The sequence below is a fragment of the Palaemon carinicauda genome, chromosome 15 (genome assembly GCF_036898095.1).
Source record: "Palaemon carinicauda isolate YSFRI2023 chromosome 15, ASM3689809v2, whole genome shotgun sequence".
In the NCBI taxonomy this organism is placed as follows: domain Eukaryota; kingdom Metazoa; phylum Arthropoda; class Malacostraca; order Decapoda; family Palaemonidae; genus Palaemon; species Palaemon carinicauda.
Genome location: NC_090739.1, coordinates 13,010,743 through 13,038,242, shown reverse-complemented (window position 1 = coordinate 13,038,242; position 27,500 = coordinate 13,010,743). Strand labels below are relative to the sequence as shown.

Here is a 27,500-nt window from a genome sequence, read left to right as displayed (position 1 = left end):
GATCAATATCTTTCTTAATTGATGGTATCGGTTGTCAATTAATCTCAGACCCTAGACGAAGACGGAAAGAATAATGAAGAGCCAAATTGAAATACGAGAAGAAGAGCTGCGTAAAAATATCGTCATTAAAAGCAAATGCAAAATTAAGAAAATAATGATGATAATGTTTTTGTCTTACAATACCTGCAAAGAAATTTTTAAAGCCAACCAATAAGAAAATAAAATATAATGATATCCCAGAAGAAAAAAAAAGCGATATTCGCAAAAATGTATTTAAGCATATATATAAAAAACTAAAATATCATGAAGTCCCAGAACAAAAAAGTTCTACTATCAACCAAAAACGTATTTAAGTATATATCATATAAGAAAATTAAATATAACGACTTCCCCCCCCCCCCCCCAAAAAAAAGGACCACTATCAACAAAAAAACGTATTTAAACATACAACATATAAAAAAGCTAAAATATAATGAAGTCCCTGAAGAAAGACTCGTTGAAATCTCAAAGCATTTCAGAAAAAAAAAAAACAAGAAAAAAGGTATAAAATCAAGATGCAATATCAAACGAAACCTTACATTTGCAAGAACACCAAAAACACCGCGTTGATATTTCATCTCCCTTTTATCCTGGAAAACCTTGAATTCATATCTCTGTAAAGACGTAACGAAGAGAGAAAACAAACATTGGTGTTCCGGTTGACAATGAAATATGCAAAGCAATACCTGCTGTTTCGAATGAATACATAAGACCGTTGGAATCTGTCTGACAACGTTATATCCTGGGGAATTATTCTTAGCATCGGTGTCGTGCTATCAATAGGAAAACCGAAAACCCTATGGAAAACTATATCTGGATATAGCAAATGTAGCTATCCCTCAGTAGGGTAGCTGTCCCTCAGTAGGAAAACCAAAAACCGCATGGAAAATTATATCTAGATATAGCAAATGTCGCTGTCACTCAGTAAGAAAACCAAAAACCGCATGAAAAATTATACCTGGATATAGCAAATGCCGCTGTCACTTAGTAGGAAAACCAAAAACCGTATGGAAAACTATGTCTGGATATAGTAAATACCGCTGTCCCTCAGTAGGAAAACCAAAAATCGCATGGAAAATTATGTCTGGATATAGTAAATGTCGCTGTCACTCAGTAGGAAAACCAAAAACCGTATGGAAAATTATATCTGGATATAGTAAATGCCGCTGTCACTCAGCAGGAAAACCAAAAACCGTATGGAAAACTATATCTGGATATAGCAAATGTCGCTGTCCCTCAGTAGGAAAACCAAAAACCGTATGGAAAATTATATCTGGATATAGTAAATGTCACTGTCACTCAGCAGGAAAACCAAAAACCGTATGGAAAAAAAAAGCTGGATATAGCAAAAGTCACTGTCCCTCAGTAGGAAAACCAAAACCCGTATGGAAAATTATGTCTGGATATAGTAAATGTCACTGTCACTCAGCAGGAAAACCAAAAACCGTATGGAAAATAATGTCTGGATATAGTAAATGTCGCTGTCACTCAGTAGGAAAACCAAAAACCGTATGGAAAATTATATCTGGATATAGTAAATGCCGCTGTCACTCAGCAGGAAAACCAAAAACCGTATGGAAAACTATATCTGGATATAGCAAATGTCGCTGTCCCTCAGTAGGAAAACCAAAAACCGTATGGAAAATTATATCTGGATATAGTAAATGTCACTGTCACTCAGCAGGAAAACCAAAAACCGTATGGAAAATAATGTCTGGATATAGCAAAAGTCACTGTCCCTCAGTAGGAAAACCAAAACCCGTATGGAAAATTATGTCTGGATATAGTAAATGTCGCTGTCACTCAGCAGGAAAACTAAAAACCGTATGGAAAATTATATCTGGATATAGTAAATGTCGCTGACCCTCAGTAGGAAAACCAAAAACCGTATGGAAAATTATATCTGGATATAGTAAATGTCGCTGTCACTCAGTAGGAAAACTAAAAACCGTATGGAAAATTATATCTGGATATAGTAAATGTCGCTGACCCTCAGTAGGAAAACTAAAAACCGTATGGAAAATTATATCTGGATATAGTAAATGTCGCTGACCCTCAGTAGGAAAACTAAAAACCGTGTGGAAAATTATATCTGGATATAGTAAATGTCGCTGACCATCAGTAGGAAAACTAAAAACCGTATGGAAAATTATATCTGGATATAGTAAATGTCGCTGTCACTCAGTAGGAAAACTAAAAACCGTATGGAAAATTATATCTGGATATAGTAAATGTCGCTGACCCTCAGTAGGAAAACTAAAAACCGTATGGAAAATTATATCTGGATATAGTAAATGTCGCTGACCCTCAGTAGGAAAACTAAAAACCGTGTGGAAAATTATATCTGGATATAGTAAATGTCGCTGACCATCAGTAGGAAAACTAAAAACCGTATGGAAAATTATATCTGGATATAGTAAATGTCGCTGTCACTCAATAGGAAAACCAAAAAACCGTATGGAAAATTATATCCGGATATAGCAGATGCCGCTGTCACTTAGTAGGAAAACCAAAAACCGCATGGAAAATTATATCTGGATATAGCAAATGTCACTGTCACTCAGTAGGAAAACCAAAAACCGTATGGAAAATTATATCTAGATATAGAAAATGTCGCTGTCACTCAGTAGGAAAACCAAAAACCGCATGGAAAATTATGTCTGGATATAGCAAATGTCGCTGTCCCTCAGTAGGAAAACAAAAAACCGTATGGAAAATTATATCTGGATATAGTAAAGCCGCTGTCCCTCAGTAGGAAAACCAAAAACCGTATGGAAAACTATATCTGGATATAGCAAATGTCACTGTCACTCAGCAGGAAAACCAAAAACCGCATGGAAAATTATGTCTGGATATAGCAAATGTCGCTGTCCCTCAGTAGGAAAACCAAAAACCGTATGGAAAATTATATCTGGATATAGTAAAGCCGCTGTCCCTCAGTAGGAAAACCAAAAACCGTATGGAAAACTATATCTGGATATAGTAAAGCCGCTGTCCCTCAGTAGGAAAACCAAAAACCGTATGGAAAACTATATCTGGATATAGCAAATGTCGCTGTCCCTCAGTAGGAAAACCAAAAACCGTATGGAAAACTATATCTGGATATAGCAAATGTCGCTGTCCCTCAGTAGGAAAACCAAAAACCGTATGGAAAACTATATCTGGATATAGTAAATGTCGCTGTCCCTCAGTAGGAAAACCAAAAACCGTATGGAAAACTATATCTGGATATAGCAAATGTCGCTGTCCCTCAGTAGGAAAACCAAAAACCGTATGGAAAACTATATCTGGATATAGTAAAGCCGCTGTCCCTCAGTAGGAAAACCAAAAACCATATGGAAAACTATATCTGGATATAGTAAAGCCGCTGTCCCTCAGTAGGAAAACCAAAAACCGTATGGAAAACTATATCTGGATATAGCAAATGTCGCTGTCCCTCAGTAGGAAAACCAAAAACTGTATGGAAAACTATATCTGGATATAGTAAAGCCGCTGTCCCTCAGTAGGAAAACCAAAAACCGTATGGAAAACTATATCTGGATATAGTAAATGTCGCTGTCCCTCAGTAGGAAAACCAAAAACCGTATGGAAAACTATATCTGGATATAGTAAATCCGCTGTCCCTCAGTAGGAAAACCAAAAACCCTATGGAAAACTATATCTGGATATAGTAAAGCCGCTGTCCCTCAGTAGGAAAACCAAAAACCGTATGGAAAACTATATCTGGATATAGCAAATGTCGCTGTCCCTCAGTAGGAAAACCAAAAACCGTATGGAAAACTATATCTGGATATAGTAAAGCCGCTGTCCCTCAGTAGGAAAACCAAAAACCGTATGGAAAACTATATCTGGATATAGTAAATGTCGCTGTCCCTCAGTAGGAAAACCAAAAACCGTATGGAAAACTATATCTGGATATAGCAAATGTCGCTGTCCCTCAGTAGGAAAACCAAAAACCGTACGGAAAACTATATCTGGATATAGTAAAGCCGCTGCCCCTCAGTAGGAAAACCAAAAACCGTATGGAAAACTATATCTGGATATAGCAAATGTCGCTGTCCCTCAGTAGGAAAACCAAAAACCGTATGGAAAACTATATCTGGATATAGCAAATGTCGCTGTCCCTCAGTAGGAAAACCAAAAACCGTATGGAAAACTATATCTGGATATAGTAAATGTCTCTGTCCCTCAGTAGGAAAACCAAAAACCGTATGGAAAACTATATCTGGATATAGCAAATGTCGCTGTCCCTCAGTAGGAAAACCAAAAACCGTATGGAAAACTATATCTGGATATAGTAAATCCGCTGTCCCTCAGTAGGAAAACCAAAAACCGTATGGAAAACTATATCTGGATATAGTAAAGCCGCTGTCCCTCAGTAGGAAAACCAAAAACCGTATGGAAAACTATATCTGGATATAGCAAATGTCGCTGACCCTCAGTAGGAAAACCAAAAACCGTATGGAATACTATATCTGGATATAGTAAAGCCGCTGTCCCTCAGTAGGAAAACCAAAAACCGTATGGAAAACTATATCTGGATATAGCAAATGTCGCTGACCCTCAGTAGGAAAACCAAAAACCGTATGGAAAACTATATCTGGATATAGCAAATGTCGCTGTCACTCAGCAGGAAAACCAAAAACCGTATGGAAAACTATATCTGGATATAGTAAAGCCGCTGTCCCTCAGTAGGAAAACCAAAAACCGTATGGAAAACTATATCTGGATATAGCAAATGTCGCTGACCCTCAGTAGGAAAACCAAAAACTGTATGGAAAACTATATCTGGATATAGTAAAGCCGCTGTCCCTCAGTAGGAAAACCAAAAACCGTATGGAAAACTATATCTGGATATAGCAAATGTCGCTGTCCCTCAGAAGGAAAACCAAAAACCGTATGGAAAACTATATCTGGATATAGTAAAGCCACTGTCCCTCAGTAGGAAAACCAAAAACCGTATGGAAAACTATATCTGGATATAGTAAAGCCGCTGTCCCTCAGTAGGAAAACCAAAAACCGTATGGAAAATTATATCTGGATATAGTAAAGCCGCTGTCCCTCAGTAGGAAAACCAAAAACCGTATGGAAAACTATATCTGGATATAGTAAAGCCGCTGTCCCTCAGTAGGAAAACCAAAAACCGTATGGAAAACTATATCTGGATATAGCAAATGTCGCTGACCCTCAGTAGGAAAACCAAAAACCGTATGGAAAACTATATCTGGATATAGTAAAGCCGCTGTCCCTCAGTAGGAAAACCAAAAACCGTATGGAAAACTATATCTGGATATAGCAAATGTCGCTGACCCTCAGTAGGAAAACCAAAAACCGTATGGAAAACTATATCTGGATATAGCAAATGTCGCTGTCACTCAGCAGGAAAACCAAAAACCGTATGGAAAACTATATCTGGATATAGTAAAGCCGCTGTCCCTCAGTAGGAAAACCAAAAACCGTATGGAAAACTATATCTGGATATAGCAAATGTCGCTGACCCTCAGTAGGAAAACCAAAAACCGTATGGAAAACTATATCTGGATATAGTACAGCCGCTGTCCCTCAGTAGGAAAACCAAAAACCGTATGGAAAACTATATCTGGATATAGTAAAGCCGCTGTCCCTCAGTAGGAAAACCAAAAACCGTATGGAAAACTATATCTAGATATAGCAAATGTCGCTGTCCCTCAGAAGGAAAACCAAAAACCGTATGGAAAACTATATCTGGATATAATAAAGCCACTGTCCCTCAGTAGGAAAACCAAAAACCGTATGGAAAACTATATCTGGATATAGTAAAGCCGCTGTCCCTCAGTAGGAAAACCAAAAACCGTATGGAAAACTATGTCTGGATATAGTAAATGTCACTGTCACTCAGCAGGAAAACCAAAAACCGTATGGAAAATAATGTCTGGATATAGTAAATGTCGCTGTCACTCAGCAGGAAAACCAAAAACCGTAAGGAAAATTATATCTGGATATAGTAAATATCGCTGTCACTCAGTAGGAAAACCAAAAACCGCATGGAAAATTATATCTGGATATAGCAAATGCCGTTGTCACTCAGTAGGAAAACCAAAAACCGCATAGAAAATTATATCTGGATATAGTAAAGCCGCTGTCCCTCAGTAGGAAAACCAAAAACCGTATGGAAAACTATATCTGGATATAGCAAATGTTGCTGACCCTCAGTAGGAAAACCAAAAACCGTATGGAAAACTATATCTGGATATAGTAAATATCGCTGTCACTCAGCAGGAAAACCAAAAACCGTAAGGAAAATTATATCTGGATATAGTAAATGTCACTGTCACTCAGCAGGAAAACCAAAAACCGTATGGAAAATAATGTCTGGATATAGTAAATGTCGCTGTCACTCAGCAGGAAAACCAAAAACCGTAAGGAAAATTATATCTGGATATAGTAAATATCGCTGTCACTCAGTAGGAAAACCAAAAACCGCATGGAAAATTATATCTGGATATAGCAAATGCCGCTGTCACTCAGTAGGAAAACCAAAAACCGCATAGAAAATTATATATGGATATAGTAAAGCCGCTGTCCCTCAGTAGGAAAACCAAAAACCGTATGGAAAACTATATCTGGATATAGCAAATGTCGCTGTCCCTCAGTAGGAAAACCAAAAACCGTATGGAAAACTATATCTGGATATAGTAAATGTCGCTGTCACTCAGCAGGAAAACCAAAAACCGTATGGAAAATAATGTCTGGATATAGTAAATGTCGCTGTCACTCAGCAGGAAAACCAAAAACCGTATGGAAAATAATGTCTGGATATAGTAAATGTCGCTGTCACTCAGCAGGAAAACCAAAAACCGTATGGAAAATAATGTCTGGATATAGTAAATGTCGCTGTCACTCAGCAGGAAAACCAAAAACCGTAAGGAAAATTATATCTGGATATAGTAAATATCGCTGTCACTCAGTAGGAAAACCAAAAACCACATGGAAAATTATATCTGGATATAGCAAAAGCCGCTGTCACTCAGTAGGAAAACCAAAAACCGCATAGAAAATTATATCTGGATATAGCAAATGCCGCTGTCACTCAGTGAGAAAACCAAAAACCGCATAGAAAATTATATCTGGATATAGCAAATGCCGCTGTCACTCAGTAGGAAAACCAAAAACCGTATGGAAAATTATATCTGGATATAGTAAAGCCACTGTCCCTCAGTAGGAAAACCAAAAACCGTATGGAAAACTATATCTGGATATAGTAAAGCCGCTGTCCCTCAGTAGGAAAACCAAAAACCGTATGGAAAATTATATCTGGATATAGTAAATGTCGCTGTCACTCAGCAGGAAAACCAAAAACCGTATGGAAAATAATGTCTGGATATAGTAAATGTCGCTGTCACTCAGCAGGAAAACCAAAAACCGTATGGAAAATAATGTCTGGATATAGTAAATGTCGCTGTCACTCAGCAGGAAAACCAAAAACCGTAAGGAAAACTATATCTGGGTATAGCAAATGCCGCTCTCACTCAGCAGGAAAACTAAAAACTGTATGGAAAACTATATCTGGATGTAGTAAATGTCGCTGTCCCTCAGTAGGAAAACCCAAAACCGTATGGAAAACTATCTGGATATAGTAAATGCCGCTGTCACTTAGGAGGAAAACCAAAAACCGCAAGGAAAACTACATCTGGATATAGTAAATGCCGCTGTCACTCAGTAGGAAAACTAAAAACCGTATGGAAAACTACATCTGGATATAGAAAATACAGCCATCTCTAGTGCACAGTAGGACTAAGGCCTCAGGCATATATTCGCGTCTGGGGTTTAGCCAATTTACGGATTGGTAATTGGTTGGAGACTTTTGTTTGATCGCTCACAGCAAACCAACCTAGTATCACTTTTACAAGTGTGGAGCCTAGTATATCTGACTAGTACACCTTTACTGACCATGTACATCTGACTAGTACACCTTTACTGACCATGGTGACACTAAAACCCTTTCACCACGTTTAGGGAACCCCTCTCAGAAAGGGATACGTGAATATATGTTGGAATATATCGTTTTCAAACTTGGCATTCTGATAGAACGATTGTACATCCCATTTCGTATCTGATTAAAAATGCATCTAGGAACAGAATACGAAGGTTATAACCGACAGAAGGGTTAAGTTACAGAATCTTATGCAGCACAACTTCGAAACTGTGAATCCATCATATTTAGCTCACTTAAGTGAGGCCGGAGTGGCAGCCTGTCTAAAGTTAACCGTACCACTTCAATCAACCGGTCTCTCTCTCTCTCTCTCTCTCTCTCTCTCTCTCTCTCTCTCTCTCTCTCTCTCTCTCTCTCTCTCTCAAACAAGAAAGAAACATTACAATATGAGGTTATGTGCATTGTTACATTTATAAAGATTACTTCCTTAAAGTATGAAAAAGCTGTTCAAATGTCATAGAAAAGTAATGTCTTATAATTATGTTCGCAGCTTCGTATTTTGTAACTATATTTATGTTAAATGGTTCGACAAATAATTCTAAGAATAATTGTAAATGTGTATTTCCTAATAAAAGATAAAAAAAATGATAATATATTTAGGGAATAGAACAAATGAAAAAATAAGAGGGAATTATTGGACTACTGAAAGTTCAAAATTAGAATAAAAAACTGCGATGAACTATTTTACTTTCCGCAGTCCAAAAAAATTTCATCTCGGGGAAAATACAGGAGAAAGATTTCATCACATTTTCAGAGACTAAGACACTGAAGAACTAGGATAGGATTGGATTTATGAATTTAGGCTTCATGCTCCGGCGTTGGGGCCTGTTAGGCCATTCAGCACTCGAGGGAATTCAGAGTTAAACTATGAGATATGAGTTTGAAGAGGTAGGATAGAAAGATGAAAAGGAGGATAAGGGAACAGGGGTAAAGTAAGAGGATATAAAGAAATAGTTAGGGGCCGAAGGAAAGCTGCAAAGACCGTTAAGTGATGTCTACAGTGCACCCCGCAAGGAACACTGATGGAATGCAACATGCATTAATGAGCTATCTATTTCATCATGCACATTTTCCCTATCAGTAGATGTAGCTTTCCCGTTTCTCATCAAACCATATAAGGTAAAGGTGCTGGAACTAGCTCCTATATCATGATCTTTGCAGAGGCTGGGCCACATTCAAAACCGCGTAGATTTGTAAGAATAAGGCAGTGGTGACACTTACAACTGCTCCCATACAACTGAGCCAAAAGTTAAAACAGTGTTTGTGTGTGTGTGTGTGTGTGTGTGTGTGTTTGTATGTGTAGGAATCACGAAATCTGACACGTGATGAGTATAAAATGAATTATAGCCAATGAAGGAAAAATGAAAAGACTTGACTGGAGTTAGTTATTTCGTCCCTTAGGGACATCAACAAATTCAACGCATTAATTCACACACATGATTGATATATATATATATATATATATATATATATATATATATATATATATATATATATATATATATATATATATATATATATATATATATATATATATATAATATTGGCAAAGTTTCGAATCCTGTTTATACTATGCGACTAATCGTCCATAATATCCTTTAAACTTAAGCTTAAGTTATACCAATAACTTTCATGGCACTGAGGCCGAGAGAGACTCAGCAGGATAATTTGTTTCCCAAAACGTTTTCCGGGAAATTAGTTTTAATGAATACTTTTAAAGAGTCTAATTGCCTCTTTCCCTGATTCCTTACGTTTCTCATTACTCGGTCATTTGTAATACGTAACTAACTTTTAGCTAATGACGCGAAAATTTTGGGTTTCCTTTTAAAATGGAAAGATTTATTGCTTTGAATTGAAAAAGAATTATTTAATCATTATACTGTAGCATTGTTGTGTCCTAACTTGAATTCTGAGTGATTCCGATAAGAATGATAAAGGATAAAACGTGTTCTGGACCTTTTAAAGAATAAAAGAAGATCTTAAGAACCTACTCTTTAAAAAAAAAAAACTGTTCTTTATGAACCAAATACTTTTAAGACAAAAATCTTTATGAAGACAAGCTATTTTATGACCAAGACTCTATATAAAACATGCATTAGGTAAAAGCTTTACAGGAACAAAGCTGTATTTTAACGAAATTTGTTTCAACAAAAGTGAATGTTAAGAACAAAAATATTGGATTTAAAACGATGGTTTGATTGAGATATCAGCACAGCGTGATCAGAATTAATTAAAGTTGCGAGTTCTTAAGTTTGATAGCAAAACAACTTAAGGCCGTGTTTCCGAATAGAATTAATAATTATGTAGATTTTGTTTTTTTAGGCACAATACTGCGTTTAAAGAATCAAATTGTGTTTTAGGAATAAATAACAGTTCAGGGTTGTAGTGGTCTATTGGTAATTTCCCTGCCAGGTGATCGTCAGACTGGGGTTCGAGTCGCAATCAAACTCGTTAGTTCCTTTGGTGGCTGCAACCTAACCATCCTTGTGAGTTCAGGATCGGGGGTTTGGGAGAGCCCATAAGTCTCGAGTCACCAGCGGTCATTGCCTGGCCCTCCCTGGTCCTAGCCTTGGTGAAGAGGGGGCTTGGGCGCTGATCATATGTATATACTGTAAGTCTCTAGAACGCTGTGATGGTTTTTCAGGCACTGTCACTGTCCCCTGCCTCTACCATTCATGAACGAGTTTTAAACCTTAAACCTTATGTGCACCGTAAGTAAAACAACGATTCTCCTATCTAAGGTTTAAGCGTTAAATGTTGGATGTAAACCGAGTCCCTCCAAGCTTCTCTGTAGTCCTCGATCAATATCTGATATCAAGTAATAATTGAAGACTCCAGAGTCAGCTACTACCTGAAGCGAAGCCTCATACTACGTCACGGGCTTGTGAATGAACAACAGAATCTTATTACGAATGAAAAAACACTATCCTAATTACATACCTGGCTCTTGAATAAAATTCTGTTCCGTAAAAAAGTAGTTATTTCTCTGGGGAATTTCAATTTTCAAAACAACTACGATGTTATGGGAAGTTTGGGAAGTAAGTAAGATAACTAAATAGCTTCAAGAATGCATGGAATAACGTGATGCCATCCAGTATCATTCGGTAAGTGTATAACCACAAAACGTTACGTTAAATAATCGTCATTATCATCATTGGCGTTACTTGTCCGAACCACACCACCATTGCAAAATTAATAAGTAGACAAGGGGAATCACAAATATCAGATCTCCGCCAATGAAGATTGTCAAAATTTTACTCAAGTCTACGGACCAAGCCTTCCCCTTTTCATATGTTGACCGTGAATTTATCTACTGTGTAATAATAATAATAATAATAATAATAATAATATAATAATAATAATAATAATAATAATAATAATACAGATCCTGATCTAATAATAATAATAATAATAATACCGATCCTGATCTGGAACATCTTCAAATTTTAAAGGGGGGGGGGGGGGTTCTTCAGGGGCATAATACGGCAAGAGGTTTTGGCGTGACGCTGCTAACAGGCAAACAAATAGATAAATAAATAATTAAACTTAAGTAAAAATAAAACCTCCTTGGCGGAGGTAATAATAAAAACATATTTGACTGGCCAGACAGTACTACAGTGGATCCTTCTCTCTGGTTACGGTTCATTTTCCCCATGCCTACATATACACCGAATAGTCTGGCCTATTTATAAAGTCTCCTCTGTCCTCATATATGTGACAACAATGAGGTAAACAAGCAATTATTCTTCTTTCAAATGGTTACTACAGCACAGAATTTTTCAGTGGCCACTTTCCTCTTTGTAAGGTTAGAAGAGACTCTTTAGCTATGGTAAGCAGCTCTTCTAGGAGAAGGACACTCCAAAATCAAACCCTTGTTCTCTAGTCTTACGTAGTGTCGTAGCCTCTGTACCATGGTCTTCCACTGTCTTGGATTAGAGTTCTCTTGCTTGAGGGTAAACTCTGGCACACTATTCTCTGTCTTATTTCTCTTCCTCTTGTTTAATTAAAGTTTTTATAGCTTATATAGGAAATATTTATTTTAATGTTACTGTTCTTAAAATATTCGACTTTTTCTCGTTTCCTTTCCTCACTGGGCTATTTTCCCTTTTGGAGCCTCTGGGCTTATAGCATCCTGCTTTTCCATCTAGGGTTATAGCTTAGCAAGTAATAATAATAATAATAATAATAATAATAATAATAATAATAATAATAATAATAACAATAATAACAAAGGAATCTTTCAACAAAACTGAATTAAAACGGGAAGCAAATCCATGGGGTTAACATAAATTTATGTTAACATATATTAGGAATGAAAAACAATCTTTATGAAAATAATTCGTACGTAAAATTAAGAGTAGGAATGGCTATTGTTGTAGATTACCTGGCCCTTCTGGCCAAGCACGGGCTCTTGCCATTCTGCAGCCCGTTGTGTAAGTATCGTTATGACATAAGACCCAATTTACTATGTATGAAAAGTTTTGATATGGAACCTCAAGCACTAAGACTTTCTCATGAATCTTACGTAGCAAGAATACGAGTCCCAAGTCTTCGAAATGCAGTGTGATGCCTCTCTGGATTTAAATGCAAAGACGAGTTTTCAAGAAATAACTTTTTGAGCTCTGCCCAAAGTTAAGGACTATCGTTGGCAGGAGAATTCTGATTTACAACACAACGTGTTTCACATGACATACAGCGTATCAGATATCTTGAAACATATTACCTTTAGACATGCGGCAGGAAATATTCCATACAAATATAAAATTAGGCCTAGGTAGTAGGTTGGCCAAGGCACCGGCCACCCGTTGAAATACTACCGCTAGAGTTATTGGGTCCTTGGACTGGCCAGACAGTACTTCATAGAAGCCTTCTCTCAGGTTACGGTTCATTTTCCTTTTGCCTTCACATATATTGAAGTCTGGCATATTATTTACATATTCTCCTCTGTCCTCATACACCTGACAACACTGAGATTACCAAAAATTCCTCTTCGATCATGGGGTTAACTCTGCAATGTAATTGTTCAGTGGCTACTTTTCTCTTGGTAGGGGGAGAGGAGATTCTTTAGACATGGTAAGTAGCTCTTCTAGGAGAAGGACACCATTGTTCTTTAGTCTTGAGTAGTGCCATAGTCTCTGTACCATGGTCTTTCACTGTCTTGGGGTAGAGTTCTCTTGCTTGAAGGTACACTTGGCCACACTATTCTACCTTATTTTTCTTCCTCTTGTTTTTTCAAGTTTTTTTAGTTTATATATAAAAGATTTCTTTAAATGTTGTTACAGTTCTTATATACTATTTTAATTGTTAATTACTTTTCTTTTAGTTTCTTTATTTCCTTTATTTTTTCCTGTCGGAGCCCTTGGATTATAGCATCATGCTTTTCCAACTAGGGTTGTAGCCTAGCAAGTAATGATAATAATGATAATAATAATATTAATAATAATGATATTAATTATAATAATAATAATAATAAATAATAACTTTCTTCCCCTCAAGGTATTGAGCTTTTTATTGACAGACATTGCCGACTGATTACCGATTGAGTATTACTGATGGTATAATTGAGTTTGTGTATATATATGTATGTATGTATGTATGTATGTGTGTGAGTAGCCTTCGCACACACCGGTGTGAATATTTCCTAGGCCTAAAGTTCCAGCAAAACAATGGAATATCATCCCCACGTTCTTTTCCCGCAAAAACAATTCTGAATAAAACAGTAACCTGGCTAGGCCTTTCAAATATCCAGCACACTTTCTTTATTATTGAGCAGTCATTTCTTCTAAAATGGAGTCCGATCTGACAATATTTAATATCCAGACATTCTTTACCAATCTCCGGTTTCATTATTTACGTATTCGAGTTTCCGCTATTTTCTGTCTCGATCCGTAACTCGGTGCTCAAATTCACGGAAAATATACTGACTGAATACAATGAAGATAATGAAGAGGATAGAATAGCTGTTGATAATTCATGTGTTTTGCTATTTGGATCGGCATCCATTAGGGTAAACAGCCCTTTGTTGTAATGAAAAATAAAAATAATAACGATAATAGTAATAATGCTGTTGATGATGATGATAATGATTACACAAGAATAATAATAATAATAATAATAATAATAATAATAATAATAATAAGACCTATAAAATACAGAACAAGTGTCTGGTTATACTATATATATATATATATATATATATATATATATATATATATATATATATATATATATACATATATGTATATATATGTATATATATACAGTATATAATATATATATATATATATATATATATATATATATATATATATATATATATATATATATATATATATATATATATATCATATATTTATTCTTTCCGGTCACACAGAGGCATTGCTAAATTATGGGGGAGAGAAAATAGTCACACTCTGATGAGAGAGAGAGAGAGAGAGAGAGAGAGAGAGAGAGAGAGAGAGAGAGAGAGAGAGAGAGAGAGAGAGAGAGAGAGAGAGAGAGAGAGATAACATTTAGTCATCATTTTGACGGTTTGCGTACACTAGTAATACTAGTAAAAGTTCAGAAAGAAATCTCTCTTGAAATAATTTTATGTTATTGGCTAAACATGTAAATCTACAAACAGGATTAGTAAAGATAAAGGAAAAAAAAAAAACAATAGGTTGTGGCTTCGGAGGCAACCTCATCTGGTAACAAAATTATTTGCTTGCCCGACCTGACCTTCCCCACAAGATGACCTTGACCTTTCAATTAGATTTCGTTTGACTGTCTGTTGTGTTTGGCCCGTTTGGTCTGTCATCTAAGACAGGCCACAGAGGTTATTCAACGATATTCTGTAAGATTTTCGTTTAATTCTTACGAGAGCTGTTGTTGGATTTAACGTTAAACCATATTACTACTTTTGGTTGATGTTGCTCAAAGTCGGCTAGTCAATGCAGACTCTTACTTGTTGACACCTCTCCAAGCAGTCCACTCCGACCTCACTCTCCACATCATCTCACCCACAGATTCTTATGCCCATCTCCTCATGTCGTCCCTTGAAGTCTTCCGTCCAGAACTTCGCTAAACGCCCACGGGTCCTGCCAAACATGGTATCTATCACTTAAGCAGCTCTTCTAGGAGGAGGACACTCCAAAATCAAACCATTGTTCTCTAATCTTGATTAGTGCCATAGCCTCTGTCCATGGTCATCCACTGTCTTGGGTTAGTTCTCTTGTTTGAGGGTACACTCGGGTACACTATTCTATCTTATTTCTCTTCCTCTTATTTTGTTAAAGTTTTTATAGTTTATATAGGAGAGATTTATCTTAATCTCGTTGCTCTTCTTAAAATATTTTATATTTCTTTGTTTCCTTTCCTCACTAAGCTATTTTCCCTTTTGGAGCCCCTGGGCTTATAGCATCCTGCTTTTCCAATTAGGGTTGTAGTTTAGCAAGTAATAATAATAATAATAATAATAATAATAATAATAATAATAATAATAATAATAATAATAATAATAATAATAATAACAATAATAATAATAATATCAAAGAAACTGGGACCACAATGTTCGCCAAATTCAAGGCCTCTAGCACCGGATCGTTTAGCAGCTGCTAAACAAACGTTCGCCGAAATGGAAGAAATGGGCCTTTGCCAAAAGGTCTCAAGCCTATATTCGTGGCCCTTGTACATCGTCTTGAAGAAGGATGGCTCCCTATGCCCTTGTGGGGATTACAGACGTTTAAACATGCAGACAGACAGGATCACTAGCCCCTCCCAAGCATCGATGACGTGACCTCCTACTTGCTCAAAGCGGTTTTCTCCATACTCGACCTCCTAAAAGGATATCATCAGGTGCCCACTGATCCAGAAGACATTCCCAAGACAGCTACCACCACAACCTTCGGTATATACCTTAAAGTAACTCCTGTTTTTGCCTTCGTAATTCTAAATTTATCGCATAAGATGACTATTGCATAGATCATTTTATCAAAAGTTGTCACTAAAAGAATATAAAGCAAATATATCATTTATCAATGTCTTAACAGACATTAAGAATAACAGAATTAATCCCTAGGAGAAGACGATGGATTGACTGGCATAGGAAGACCATAAACAGAAACGAGTGGAAGGCCATCCCTGAGACCTTTGTCCTTTAGTGGATTAGTGACGGCTGCTGATGATGATGATAAAATCTAGGTCACCTTAACCGATAAAAACCAGGAAATTTCAAAATAATGACAAAATCACAAAATGGAGCAAACCATCACGAATAACCGATGACTAACCAATAATTGGAGTCAACAATAGATTTGACCTCGAAAAGCAGAACGACAAACATCTCCCAAGAAATCGGGATACAGTCATTAAAACAAAAGCAAATTGGAGCACCACTTGCTTCTCATCACGCACGGAAGATTCCTCGTAAAACTGCAATAACTCGATTCTTTAATGCGAGTAAATATCGTATCAATTGATCATAAAATTTAACAAGATTTTTGCACTCATTAAAAACGGGCTTGATACAGATATTGTCACAGTCGTCTGTTTGGTTTATGTTTTCAATGTTTCTTGAAATACGAGTATATGAGAAACAGCATGAAATTAACTGTGGAAGTAAAATAAAACCTAATTATACCAAAAAAAAAAAAAAAAAAATTATATATATATATATATATATATATATATATGCTATTAGGAAAAGATTAGGCAAAGATTGTGTATTTATATAATCAAAGCAGAACATCATGATACTGTATCATAATAGAATATTATCAACTGCATATTAATGAGCTATTCCATATAAAACTCCATCACATAAAAAATAAAACGGAAACTAGAGAATATACAAAAAATATCAGTATACATAATTAAATCTTTAATCTTCACAAATGAAAGATCGTATTTTTTTAATCTTCTAACAATAAAAATAGTAAAAACATAGAAAATATTGCGTATAATAAACAAAGAGTTTTGCTAAATATTTGTGTCTTACTCTCAGTAAATTATTTCTTTAGTGAGGTTTAAAACAGATTAGATGCCACTTAGAATGTAACTTGAGCATTCTAGCCAAAGGCTGCAAATACCTAAGGATGATTTGTAGCTAATTTACATTACGTTTGTCATGTTCTTAGCTTCTGTGAATACCTGTGACGAATGAATTTTTTACATTAATCTGAGACTGCTAGAAATGTATATCCAATTGAATAGTCTTCATGACCACCAATCTATATATTATTTACATATATACATATAATATATATATACATATATATATATATACACACACACACACACACATATATATATATATATATATATATACATACAGAGAGAGAGAGAGAGAGAGATTTAAACGGATTTAGAGTTATCCAAGGACGTTCATGACATTTTCATCTGCACAATTTTTCCTCCTAATGACCACTTGAGCTCTCTCTCTCTCTCTCTCTCTCTCTCTCTCTCTCTCTCTCTCACCCAGAAAATCATGAAAATAACAAACTTCTCGCTGAAAACAAGCAAGAGACAAGTGGAACATTTATTGCCCAATAATAAACAATAACGGTCCACTTCTACCTTTTAATGGAACTCTTGACTACCACTTTGATGGAAATAACTCGAAAATATACCGCTGTTTTTTATCATTCCGTCTTCTGGTGGTTTGGTTCTTTATGCTTTCTCGCTTCAGCATGACGATAAAAGAAAACAAAAATCTAGAAAAGCACTCTGAGAATGCAGATCTCCGCCAAGGCAGCTTATTTTTTCGAAACCAGCTTGCCTTTCCCTGAATCAATTTAGACCGTAGGCGTATTTGAAATTTGCGTGACAACCATGTGCAAACTTGGGCTTTTGCTCAACCTTGACCTTGACCTTTAACCTAGGACTTTCGAAATTTAATCGCTTCCACGTCTCAACATGGAAACTAATCCCTGAAAGTTTTATCGCTCTATGAGTAAAATAGTGGCCAGGAAGTTGTTCACAAACAAACAAACAGCAAACGGATAAACAGGGGCGAAAACATAACCTCCTCCCAACTTCGTTATGGGAGGTAAAAATAAAATCAAGAGAACTATATCGTGTCCCTTGAGCTCCGGTCGCAGGAGTAAAAGTGGCGTAGGAGTCAAGGAAGGTTGTTTCACCTTCTGAATACTAAAGGCCGGGGAGACGTCCTTGGAGTGACGGGAGATAAACAGAAATCTTAGACGGCAAAGGGGGGGGGGGATGAAAATGGGCCCTAGTGCCTTCATTATCACAACAAAATCTTTCCTCGCAATAATGCAAACATCTGGGTTGGGGAGGGGGGGGGGGGGGGTCATGTCCCCGTTCCCTAATCTCCTGAAAGACCTGCCGCTCACCACTGATGTCGATTATTTTTCCTTCCACTAAGACTCCGCTGCAGCATAACTTTGCCCCTGGGAGGAAATATATTATGACTTGGTTTAATCTTCAGGGGAATAGATCCTGACCTGGCAGTCGGCTTAGCCTTCCATTCTCTCTGAGGATTTTGAGATAAGTGAAAAAAAAATATACAAATATACAAAATAAATAAGTAAGTGGTATTTTATTATGCATGGCATGCTAGACAACTTACAAGATTATATATTTTTTTTTCTTCATTTCTGTTCCACCGTTATCACTACGTTAAGGGATCGGTTGCCTGATGGGACCTCTCCCATGCCTTCCTTCCACCAAACCTCTTCTCTGCATATCATCCTTCACCTTATTTCGCCATCTCATTCTCTGCCTCCCTCTTCTCTCCATATCATCCTTCACCTCATCTCGCCATCTCATTCTCTGCCTCCCTCTTCTCTCCATATCATCCTTCACCTCATCTCGCCATCTCATTCTCTGCCTCCCTCTTCTCTCCATATCATCCTTCACCTCATCCCGCCATCTCATTCTCTGCCTCCCTCTTCTCTCCATATCATCCTTCACTTTATCTCGCCATCTAATTCTCTGCCTCCTCCTCGATCTTTCCCGTTACCCAACAGGTAAATATGTCAAAAGATCAAATCAATTTACTTCTTTTTTCGAGGGGGAGGGGGGGGGAGGGGGGTTGACGGAGTTGAGCTATACAATGTACAAAAAAGTAATATGCGCACCAAAATACGAACGAGTTCACAAACTTGAGATTTTTCTTCTCCAACATTCTTCCTTTATTTATCCTACTTTACGGTATTTTTTTTATACTAACGATACCCTTTTCAAGATTTCTCTTATCCTAACAATAATCGATTATCATTTAACAAATATCTAAATTATCATTTGCATTTTCACTTATTTTTCATTATAATGATGAAGAGTTTAGATGATACAAAGGTTCTTGAACCTACGAATAATAGAACTGGAAAAATACAAACACAATCACATCTGCAATGGAAATATATCTCTACCTCACTTCGGGATCGAGAACAACGCCACACTGTACCTGTAACTTGCAAAGTTCTTTACGTAATACTGTTGCTCCCGTTAGGTATTCCTCGTTAATCGCTTTTGTAGCTATTGAATTGTTAACATGGCTATGCTTGACAATGTCTTTATCATATCATACTGGAAGAAAGGTCCTTTTTCCTTTCAATATTCTTTCGAACTAATATACAAAACCCGTCAAAAATGACGACTAAATAATTGGATAGGTATGCACAGGTATGACTACTCCGTCTCCCCTCTCCCGAGGGATGGGGAGAGCTGAGTGTGACCCGATATATATATATATATATATATAAATATATATATATATATATATATATATAAATATATATATATATATATACATATATATATACATATATATATAAATATATATATATATATATATACACACACACATATATATATATATATATACATTATATATATATATATATATATATATATAAAGAAATATAAACGACCACTAACTCTTTATTATGTAGGGAAGATTGACGTTAGACTACACGCTACGTTTACGTACAGAGGCTTAGTATACTGTCTACTACAATTTCACCATACACTGAAGGAGTCAGAGCAGTGTAATTGAAGACGGTAATTAAAAAATTATTATTAACCCATTTGATATTTTTACCAATATACTTCTCATTTTTCTATGCCACCAGCATTCGTTTCAATCCTACGCTTCCATTATCATCCGAATCTTAGCATCAAAACATCAAAAACCCATTAAAAGAACACCCAACCATGTCAATTAAAGAGCGGGGAGCCGTATTTAGTTCCACCTCGTCTCACCCAAATCATGTCTCAGCCATTAAACAAATAAGACCTAATTTCTCGAACGCCAATCTCTCATTTATTCAGAGGAACCTCCCCTTAATCACCCATATTCTAACGCTTTAATCTCCAAAGACACCCCTATGCTAGAAAAATTAAGTTTTATTCCTCTGTTCTACTTCCTTAATGACTCCGTCCCCCATAAACTCCGGGGAGGGATTTAGTATCTTGACATTTCTACTGATAATGAGAGCGATAGCACGGTGAATGATGACACGTCCAGACAACGGCAACGGTGGGGCAAATCATACGTACATTAGGAGGGGCAGGGGAGGGATTAATGAATGAGGAGAAAGGGAAAGGTGTAGTGACAATCAAGTGAGGGAGATATCAAGTAAATGAAACACGTAGAGAGAGAGTGAGAGAGAGAGAGAGAGAGAGAGAGAGAGAGAGAGAGAGAGAGAGACCAATGCAAAACATTACTGTACGTTCAATATGCGTATGATCCGGGGTTTACAATTGAAAGATTCGCTATTGCCTGTATACGTGTGTGTGTGTATAAGTATATGCATATGTGTGTGTATATATATATATATATATATATATGTGTGTGTGTGTGTGTGTGTGTGTGTATAAACGTTCCCCAAAACGTAATTGAAACCTTTCAATCTATCTTTGCTTATAACAATAAACCAAATAAACTGAACATTGGTTATCTATATAACATTAAACTATGCTTAAATAATCCATTCTCTCCTTTTACAGACAAAGCTGTAATTTGAAGAATAGGAATAATTTTAATGCCACTTTCTCCATAGAGGGAAACTGTATATAATTACGTCAATTTAACTGATATGAAAATCAACAAATCAAACAGAACAGCAAACGCTACACCAATAACAACAACAACATCAGCAACAACAACATAGGGAGAGAAGAAACTTGAATATTAGCTCCGAGTTCATGTTTTTAACTTTAAAGATAGGAAACAAACAAACTTTCAGCAGACAGAAAAATACATGAAATAATGAAATCAAACTTCTTTAAACAGATCAACTCTTTATGCTGTCATTGTCTAGCAGACAATTTCAATAGTTATGAAAAAAAAAAAAAAAAACATTAAATTTCGATGTACGCGATTTACAATTGAAATGATAAAAACGTTAAATTTCAAATATGTGAGCGTCAATAGTAATGATAAAAACATGAAATTTCAAAGTACGTGAATTGCATTAGCAATGAGAAAAACATTAAATTTTTAAGTATGCGAGGAACTATTGTGGTAGTCATATTAGTTTACGAGCATAAGCTAATTATTTTCTATCTAAATCAATGAGAAACACTTAAGTGGATATAAACACCTTCCTTTATTCAATATATTTCTGTTTCTTTGATGATAAATTTCTGCAGCATTACCTTAGTTGGTGTTTTAGCTATGGGATATTTCCTATCAAGCTTTCTAAGGATTGTTAAACGAAAATAGGAAAGTGTTTTAATTAACCCAGTTCATATACATCTAACCGAGAGCTTTACATTAAAAAATCTTTTATAATGATATACAGTAGTTAAATACATAAGCCAAAAAAAAAAAAAAAAAAAAAAAAAAAAAAAAAAAGGGACAAAAGTACACCCGTTTAAATTGTAATACGCGATGCCTGCCAGAAAAAATAACCTACAATAAAAGGTAACCTGTATGCGCAAAGACTACACAGACATAAAACACACAGACATAAAACACATTTTAAAAGATTCAAGGCTGATGACTCTAAATACCAGATATAGTTAGTGACTAGATCCACTGTACTTAATTGATAACTGTTTCACCAACACAGGAACCACCGCTTACCTGCAAATGAAAAACGAAAATTAGGTAATTACAGATAGAAATAGAAATGTATGTAAGCATAAAGCACATATTGAAATTCGTGACGAAAAAAAAAAAGTTAGATCATATGCATAAAACGATCCCTGATAGCATAAAGTACATATTGAAATTCAATAAAAGAAAAATATGTCATATTAAAAGAGGATATCTCTAAAAACAAATCACATATTGAGATTCGTGAAAAATATAGATAGGCAAAAAAAAAAAGAAAAGAAAAAAGTCTTTGAAAGCATAATGCACATATCTAAATTCGAAATATTTTTTTGAAGATTATATGACAATAAAAAAAAGAAATCTTTGAAAGCATAAAGCATATCGAAATTAGTTACAATTTTTTAAGATCATAAAAGAAAAAATAAATAAATAAAAGTATAAAAGCACATATCAAAATTCGTATTAAAATAAATAAGATATGCAAAAAAAAGCACACATCGAAATTCGTAATAAAAATAATTCGATCATATAAAAATAGAAATTTCTTCAAGTATAGACCACATACCGAAATTCGTGATGAAAAACAATTAATATCACATACAAAGAAATAAAACATTTTGAAATCTCTAGACACATAAAGCACATATCAATATTCGTAATACTAGAATTTGCGATATTGTAAATTTTACAAAGCTGAGTTTGACGCAAGTTTTATAAAACATATTTAGAAAAAATAATAAAATTGTCATTTTTTTATATAATAGATATAATATATATACAAAAATGTAAAATATAATTTGTAAAGGAGTATTTCTTGATAAAAGAAAAAAATCAAGTTATTAAATGTAATTGTATTTTCATAATAAAAGAAAAAAAAAGATATACTGCCAAGACCCAAGGCTATCTTATTCGTCTCCTCATTCTTTTTTTCTTCTCCTTCGTACGTTTCCTTTATCCATCTTCGCGTAACTCCAAAATCCCTTGATACATTTAATTTCTATTCTGTATTAAGAAGATCTTTTCAACATTTCCTTCCGCCTAATAAGAGTCTCTCTCTCTCTCTCTCTCTCTCTCTCTCTCTCTCTCTCTCTTATACTCAAACCATCTCTGAATAACTCCAAACTATATCCTATGATACATTTAATTATCTTTTCTTCTGCATTAAGCAATTTTTTTCAACATTTCCCTCAGTCTAATCTCTCTCTCTCTCTCTCTCTCTCTCTCCTCTCTCTCTCTCTCCAGAACCATCTCTGAATAACTCCAAACTAAATCCTATGATACATTTAATCGTATTTTTTCTTCTGCATTAAGCATTTTTTTTAACATTTTCCTCCGTCTCTCTCTCTCTCTCCTCTCCTCTCTTCTCTCTCCTCTCTCTGAATAACTCCAAACTAAATCCTATGATACATTAAATGGTATTTTTTCTGCATTAAGAATTTTTTTCAACATTTCTCTCTCTCTCTCTCTCTCTCTCTCCTCTCTCTCTCTCTCTCTCTGAATAACTCCAAACTAAATCCTATAATACATTTAATCGTATTTTTTCATCTGCATTAAGATTTTTTTTTCAACATTTCCCTCCGTCTAATCTCTCTCTCTCTCTCTCTCTCTCTCTCTCTCTCTCTCCTGAACCATCTCTGGATAACTCCAAACTAAATCCTATGATACATTTAATGGTATTTTTTCTTCTGCATTAAGAATTTTTTTCAACATTTCCCTCCATCTAATATCTCTCTCTCTCTCTCTCTCTCTCTCTCTCTCTCTCTCTCTCTCTCTCATTGTAAAATGAAAATAATAAAACTGGAGGGTAATATCTTACCTGACTCTGTTCTTCCGTCTTCGGTTCTCTTTATTCCTGAATTATCGTCTAAAAAACCCAAGAATTTTTGACGCGTCTAAAGTGACAAGCCACCTTCATGTCATAAGTCGACTCTTGGCAAGTGCCATGATCTCGTAATAGGTGAGACCATCCCACAGGATACTAGAAGGATGAGGATTTATTCTGGATAAAAGGCTTCGCTTTAAAAAAAAATGAGAGAGAGAGAGAGAGAGAGGAGAGAGAGAGAGAGAGAGAGAGAGAGTATGTATTCCAAGTGTGAGTATGCTCTCCACGTGAGGCATAGAAGTCTGCCATTCCAAGAGAGAGAGAGAGAGAGAGGAGAGAGAGAGAGAGAGAGAATCAGCATTCCAAGTAGGAGTGTGTATTACACGTAGCACTGCTTTAGGAGAGAGAGAGAGAGAGAGAGAGAGAGAGAGAGAGAGAGAGAAAATCAGCATTCAAAGTATGAGAGTGCATTACAAGTGGCACTACTTTAGAAAGAGAGAGAGAGAGAGAGAGAGAGAGAGAGGAGAGAGAGAGAGAGAGAGAATCAGCATTCCAAGTATGAGAGTGCATTACAAGTGGCACTACTTTAGAAGAGAGGAGAGAGAGAGAGAGAGAGGAGAGAGAGAGAGAGAGAGAATTTAAGCATGACATTTTTTTATCAGAGATATTATTCATTCAATTGAGAATAACTTTATTTCTCAGTTTCCAAGTAGAATTCTATTTACTACTGCCGACCAAGAAGCAACTATAAACAATTTTCTTCAATTTCTATATATATACCAACTTTGAAATTAACATCCTTAAGACTAAATATTAGATAAATTCCAAATCCATGAATAATTTGAAGGAATATAATAGAAGTAGGTAAAGATAAAAAATCATGAAAGATACAATATTAATAGAATAACGTACGGAAAATCATACTAGATATTCATTAAAATATGTAATCATCTAATACGTAAAATGGAGTTAAAAGCTAAAACATAAACAAGAATAAACGTTCGAAAACTGAATTATATCAAGGAATATCATTGTAACTCAAAGGCATTGTGAAACACTTTACTAACATTTCTAATATTTTATTCTAACTTAAATTACATTAGAGAAGTCTAAACTCATTATATATTTAAGGAAAATATGAAATTGTGAATATGATATGATACGGAATAAATTCTTCATAAGTTTCTTCTTAGATGATACCGGAAAGGTTTTAGGAAACACAGTTGTTAATCAAAATTAAGAAATAATTATCTTATATATATAAGAATTCAGTTAAATGTTGACTACAATTTCCCAAGAAAACTGGTTAATATTATTATTATTATTATTATTATTATTATTATTATTATTATTGTCTTATTTCAACATATATCCATCTTGGGGAATATTACGGAACTACATATAAATGTTGGGGAAAATAAACATGAAAAAATTACAAATATACCTTAAATTGATCTAAAAGACACATTTGAACTCCTTGTTCCTCCCAAATGACATGATTGACATTACTGGAGATAAATACAATTCAATAGCCCTGCAGTTTCATTATTTGTTATTCTCATAACAAATAATGAGTATTTACGGAATAGGTTTTGAGGACTATTAATTACTAACTGGGTGAACGGGGTGGAGATTGAAACAGAAGCGATCTAATTAAACAAGTGTCGAGATTTGCACTTTTCATCCAAGGCCACTTGCATTCACTGTAAGTTCCAAAGGGGAAATGTGGGGGTCGCCACATCCACACACAAAATATCAATCCATACGTATATGTATTTATATATAAATGTATATATACACATATGTATACATATACACAATTATATATATATATATATATATATATAAGTATATATATATATATATATATATAAGTATATATATATATATATATAAGTATATATATATATATATATACGTACCATATACAAACATTATATGTAAATATAAAATTAGCCCATATAAAATATAATTCTCTCTCTCTCTCTCTCTCTCTCTCTCTCTCTCTCTCACACACACACACACACATCTATCTATCTATCTATCTATCTATCTATCTATCTATCTATTCTATATATATATATATATGTGTATATATATATATGATACATTTTTACGTCATTAAATAGAAATACCGTAAACAAATTCCATTATTTCGGGCAGTTTCACCGAAACACATTATCCTTGGCCTTCAAAATCAATGAGGTCGTCAATAATACGGTTAATCACACACGCCGAAAAAAAAAAAAAAAAAAAAAAAAGTCAGAGTGATTGTCATGACTATTCCGGCTAACAGATTGTTTTAACAAAAGCGTGTTTTGCTTCATATAGCAGCTTCCGGATATACCGAGGCCATAAGGCTATTGTCTCTCTGGCAAACACTTACGTCTTTCTTCCATTTCGAAGAAGAAAATAACACTAAAAAGGGGTAAATTACTATAACATTTTTTTTTCAAAAGAGCTAACAAATAGAGAGAGAGAGGAGAGGAGGAGAGAGAGAAGGAGAGGAGAGAGAGAGAGAGAGGAGAGAGAGAGAGAGAGAGAGAGAGAGAGAGAGAAGAGAAGAGAGAGAGAAGAGGAGAGAGAAAGAGGGAGAGAGAGAAGAGAGAGAGAAGAGAGAGAGAGAGGAAGGAGAGAGAGAAGAGAGAAGGAGAGAGAAGAGAGAAGAGAGAGGAGAGAGAGAGAGAGAGAGAGGAGAGAGAGAGAAGAAAGAGGAGAGAGAAAGAGAGAGAGAAAAAAAAACTTGAGAACAATAATATATATATATATATATATATATAATTGATTTATCTGTCTGTCTGTCTGTCTGTCTGTCTGTCTTGTCTGTCTGTCTGTCTGTCTGTCCTGTCTGTCTGTCCTCTCCTCTCTCTGTATATATCTATATATATATTATACAGTATATATATATATATATATATATATATGTATATATCTATATATATATTATACAGTATATATATATATATATATATATATTACATATATTTATATATATATATATATTTATATATATATATATATATATATATTTCATATAATTATATAAATAAAATAGAGAGAGAGAGAGAGAGAGAGAGGAGAGAGAGAGAGAGGAGAGAGAGTAAGGGCGTGGCCACATTTATCGCGACAAGGCGTTATTCATTCGGAAAACGAAGGACGAAAGAGTATAATGGATAAAACTTTCTCTTCTTTTTTCCCTTAGACAAATAATAGTGCGGGATGCTGAGAACACAACACCACCTCTCTCTCTCTCTCTCTCTCTCTCTCTCCTCTCTCTCCTCTCCTCTCTCTCCTCCACGTCCTCATTTTTTTGTTCATTTCATTATGCTTATTCAATACCTGGAATAGAATATCATGAGAGGAATTATTATAATTTCCTGGAATATTTTTTTTTTTCATTTATATTACTTATTTCTTAATTCAGTTTTGCTAAATTATTAATGTGAATTTAATTTCTAGATATAATTAGTTATTTATTAATTTGGCTTCATATAATCATTAGTTTGAACTTCAAGATATAAGTAACAGCCAATTATAAAGAATGAGTGCTAGCCACTTGTTCAATAAATAGTAAATATAAAGCAAAAAGGAATAACGAATCTGTTATAAGAAAGGAAAAAACTGAATAATTAATATTACAATAGATAATCAAGAAATAATGT

The 27,500-nt window shown here is 35.0% G+C and overlaps 1 protein-coding gene across 1 annotated transcript in view; it reads left to right on the top strand.

The window, feature by feature from the left end:
- Positions 1 to 11,095: 11,095 nt before the first annotated feature.
- The window catches only part of LOC137654833 (apolipoprotein E-like), a 59,441-nt gene continuing 43,036 nt past the window's right edge, over positions 11,096 to 27,500 (top strand). The window contains exon 1 of the mRNA XM_068388789.1: positions 11,096 to 11,115. Coding sequence (XP_068244890.1) covers positions 11,096 to 11,115 — 20 coding nt within the window. The remainder of the gene's footprint in view (positions 11,116 to 27,500) is intronic.